This window comes from Acanthisitta chloris, unplaced genomic scaffold (genome assembly GCF_000695815.1).
Source record: "Acanthisitta chloris isolate BGI_N310 unplaced genomic scaffold, ASM69581v1 scaffold6911, whole genome shotgun sequence".
Classification (NCBI taxonomy): domain Eukaryota; kingdom Metazoa; phylum Chordata; class Aves; order Passeriformes; family Acanthisittidae; genus Acanthisitta; species Acanthisitta chloris.
Genome location: NW_008656392.1, coordinates 2,289 through 7,084, shown reverse-complemented (window position 1 = coordinate 7,084; position 4,796 = coordinate 2,289). Strand labels below are relative to the sequence as shown.

Sequence of the window (4,796 nt, the reverse complement as noted above, 5' to 3'; positions counted from 1 at the left end):
AGTAGTGTTTCCCTGAGCTGAAGCAGCCAGAGCAGCTATCCAATTTGAAACATATTCATACACTAATAGAATTATTAAATGCCACACCAACTTTTAAAATCCATCAAACTTTGACGTTAATTTTCATCTGAAAAATTGTATAACATTAGTTTCAACCTACAAGCTAACATCAATATTCTGGAACAGCAAACGTACAAAATTTTTTAAACTAGGCCCTCACAATTTGCTGCTTTGCATAGCCATAAGTGTTTCTATATTAAAGCTTGTGTGCAGGTGAACACAATGTGAGATACTATTTGGCTCTATGCCTTACAGAATAACAGTTTAAAAATAAACAAAACCCACCAGGGTGTTTCAAAATCCAAGCGCTGCTCTGTGAATTTTCAGCTTACCCTACTGTAAGAGTCTCTCATAACAACCTCACCTTCTAACTACCAAGTTGGTGTATTTTTGCTTGATAAGAATTACCAGTGTGATATTTTTCCAATGACATGACTTACTTTCTCGCTACCAAGTCCTCCTCCTACCTTCACACAGATGACCTAAAAGTAACTATTAATACTGAGCAGTGCTTTGCTGTTTCCAATTTACCTGAACTCCTATCTGCAAATTACCTTACATTCAGGATTACTCATGGACATTCTTCAGACAGCGTTAAGTCTTGATCAAGCAACATTAGGGTAAGATTATGAGAAGCTTTCCACATTAAGAGCTTCTCAAAGCCTTTAAAATGAGATTGGTACGAGCACTAACCGAAGGCTATTAAAAAAACAACCAGTAAGTTCTACCATTTTAAGCAAGTACAGATCCTCAACTGTATTAGACAGCCACACAACTACTCAAACAAACCCCGAAACTGCTTCTTAATACCAAACATTAGTTAAAATTAACTGACATTTTGACATCCAGAAAAATGGACATTGATAATACAGCCTGAGAGGAATTAACTGTACCTCTCAGTTTGTCCATAGCCATGCTCAGTCACCGTTTTCAACTTAATCTAATTCTTAACCTTATTCCCCCCATGTTAAGAAGATACAATGATGGTGCACACTCTTGGGAAGTCATGAGACTTTCCCTCACACACTGTCTAGTCAGTATCAGGACAAGAACTAGCAAGTTGCACTTTAAGCAAGTTAACAAGCACTTTGTTGAACATCAGCACCAGCATAGCCTAGTTTCCTGCACCGAGAGATACACTGCTGTATGTGGGTTAAGGTTGAGCTCACATTGCAGCCTCTCTTACACCAGGATTATTAATACTCTTCTACCTGCTTGCTTTCCTCCCCAGGAATAGTGGAGCTTTGCTGTCTCAAGGATCTGTAAGTCCTTTGGACAAAACTGGTTGAATCTGATGGAGCTCAAGAGTCACCAGAAAGGGGAAAATTATTATGGGGAGGGTGAGGATATGTAAACAATACAAGTACAGACACTATACCTGTACACTCCCCCAGATTCTCTTTTCCTACATAACCCTACCCCAAATCAATAACAGGAACTCTCTCTAGTTCCCAAAGACAGTCTCACCATCAAACTTTACTTAACAGTCAATAAAACAAAGCAGCCTTTGAAGTATTTGCATTTACACTGGCTGACTATATTCCTATCTCTAATTGCTCAGAGTTCTGAGCCACATCCTCGGACGACCATTTTTATTTATTTTGGATCAGTTTACACACAAGCATAATAGCTGCTTAAACCATCCAAGTTTCAGTTACACCAACTGTCATAAAGAAACACTACCACCAAAGCTACAGTCTTTAAGGGTAAGGAAACCAAAGACCCTCCTAGGATATTCTGCAAAGCTTCATTCTCAGCTGAATTTAACTTCTGAAGAAAGATAGGAAGTGGGTTTTTATCTTCATTTGTCTGGGAGTCAACAGAAGGTAAAAACTCTGAAAGAACAGAATCGTCAGATCAAGATCCACCTTGTCCTTCACTACTACTGGCTGAACTAGTCACATACACTTCAGGAAAACATGCAGGAACAGAACTCCTTTAGTAAAGTGGTGTTTAATTAACCTTTCCCTCTGCATCCAGACCACCACACTCAACAGCCACTGATGGACTTATCCACCAAGATTCATCAGCTTCCTTCTGTTTAGAGCTGTATATTTACGGTATAACACAGTATTGTCTAACAAGGAGTTCTAGAATTTAAGTAAGCAGCAAATATTATATTTTATTACTTTCCACAAGACTGGAACCTGGAAGCACCAATGCACCTCCCTCCTGAGGTCTGTTCCTCTTGGCCCTTCATGCACTATGAACTTTCAGAACTCTGTAACATTTTCTCCCCAAAGTTCTCTCACTTTGTTTTCCAGACTGAGAAATACTGTTCTAACAAAGCTTTTCTACAAGGAAACCATTTCACTGTAAAACCTGTTCTGCTACAATCTCTCATTAAGAACCAAGGAAACTCATTACTGTTTCTTCTCCTTGTAAATACTGAGGGATGACCTTAATCTCTTATGAAAACTATATTCAAACTAAAAAAACACATAAATTGTATTTCCAGACTGCAGGTAGATCATACTTACAGATAAACTGCAGAAAACCATACGAAAACAAGAAATATTTTAGCAGCAAAAATAACAGCAAGATCAAAAGATAACTACACATCCCCCCCAATGTGTCTGTCAAACTACAGTTCAACATTTCTTGGGTTTTCTTGAATTAGATCACTAATAGAATTATATTGCAAATAACTGAGCTATGCATATCTTCTACTGTTCAGTATCTTCTTGTCCACTATATTACAACTGAACAAGTCCACTCAGATTTCTGATGCTAGAGCTAACTATATCTGAGAATTGAAAGTTATATAAGTTCTTCTCATTAAAGTCGATTCTGATAACCCAGAGCAAGTCAGTAGGTGTCATCTTCATCAAGGTTCATCTAATGTGATCCTCTGCCCAATTACAGAGGCTGTGGTTTAACAAGCCCATTATACAAAAACCTCTCATGAGATACAGCAACATATGATCTTCTCTAAGAACGACCTGAATAAAATCAGTGATGTTCAGCTCCATGGGCTTTATGAATTCCCTCTCAAAAGTATGGAGATACCTCACAAACACCCCAGAGCCTGGAAACAGCCCCTAAAAGAAGCCTGACAGAATTCGACTTCATAGGTCTGAAGTTTTTTATGAGCACATTGATAAAGATGTGCTAATTACAAACAAAACCTAAAAACTTCTGTGCAACTGAAACTCAAAAAGTTACTTTTCCCATGTAAATAATGAAATAAGGCATGGTATAAGCTGTACCTGCACCTGCGTGTTAGTAACCACGTACCTGCACTACATTAAAGCCAGCAACTTAATAATACAGCATTCTTTTACCACTAACTCACCACTCTTCAAAATATATGTTTAAAAACCACAAATGCCCTGAGCAGTTTAGAAAAGATGATTATTCCATTGCATTCAAGGTGATTGAATCTAATGCACTGTACCTCGATCTGCAGACATAAGGATCAGAGTGCCAAGGATCAGACCAAAGTGTAAAATACAGGATGCTTCCTAGTGTTCTTAGTTAAATAGTGTACCCTCTGTAAGTTTTTACCATTAGGAATTAATTGCCACACAATTTTATTAGAACATTTAACCATCCCCTGAAAACACAAAGTTTAAACGTAGATTAGAAAAAAACCAGGAAAACAGAAGCATCTGCACAGTTCAGTGAACATACCTGCAGTTACAAGTTTAGCACTGCTGCCCTTGCATTCTCCATCTTCCACATTTTTGCTTGTGCTCTTTTCTTTTAAGAGAGGAACAGTATTATCAAAAGGTATGCACTTGCTGGATGCAACATTTTCTCCACTCTCTGGCTGATGAACTCTGCTGTTTGCTTCAAGTAGAGGAGTGAAGTCCTCAGACTGAGCAGCTTCACCAGGTTCCAGCTGAGAGGAGCTTTTAGCCTGTGACACATTCTTTGAAGACACAGGAAGAGATTCTTCATCACTGTCAAATCCAAATGGATCCTCCGTTACCTCATCTTCAACTTTGGGTTTTTTAGGAACTTCGGAAATATCTGGTTTGACACTGGGCCTCTTCTGTCCCAATTTGGCCATGAAGGTGGTTTCTCCCCATTTGGTACTCAGGGTGGTCCGTTTGTTGGAAAATACTTCATCAAACTTGGAACTGCCGTTTCCCCCTTTCCGGCTGTAGGTCTTTCCAAATCGGGATGTCATTTTGGCTCCTGTTTCATATTCTCTGTTGGTAAAAAAAAAAAAAAAAAAAAAGAGAAACAAATTCACCAACTTTTTAGTACAAGTTATTCTATTTCCACCTTTTATTGGGCCTACAAGCACCAGGCATGTACATTTCATATGAGCAACAGATATATCATCTGTTTCTTTCTATAGACTCATTCACATGTGAATGTCATTATGACAAAAGTTTCTGCAAGTATCTACCAACATAACCCGGAATTCAGTTACTTGCACATTTATAAAACAATGGCACAATGAATCCTTCAGAAAAATTGGCTCAGAATACATTATTTTTTGTATTGCTTTGCTCTAATTTTATATTTTCAAGTATAGAAGGCACTGCTATCATGAAACATCGTGGAACAACTAAACAGTATTTTCACCACATCGGAACACGCAGTTCCCTGCTAGAGCCCAGCAGCACAGCATGGCTTAGCAAAGACTCTGCAGTTAAATACAAAAACTGTCAGAATACTTCAAGTTGCTGTAGATATTTTAAATACTAATTCATCACAAATAACAATGAGAACTCCACATTCTTCTCTCACACTCAGACTTACTTAGTGAGTGTATTACTTGG

General features: G+C 38.2%; 1 protein-coding gene across 1 annotated transcript in view; it reads right to left on the bottom strand.

Moving 5' to 3' along the window:
• Positions 1 to 4,195, bottom strand: part of WAPAL (wings apart-like homolog (Drosophila)) — a 66,207-nt gene extending 62,012 nt beyond the window's left edge. Inside the window, exon 1 of the mRNA XM_009084308.1 lies at positions 3,694 to 4,195. Coding sequence (XP_009082556.1) covers positions 3,694 to 4,195 — 502 coding nt within the window. The remainder of the gene's footprint in view (positions 1 to 3,693) is intronic.
• Between the last annotated feature and the right edge of the window lie 601 nt (positions 4,196 to 4,796).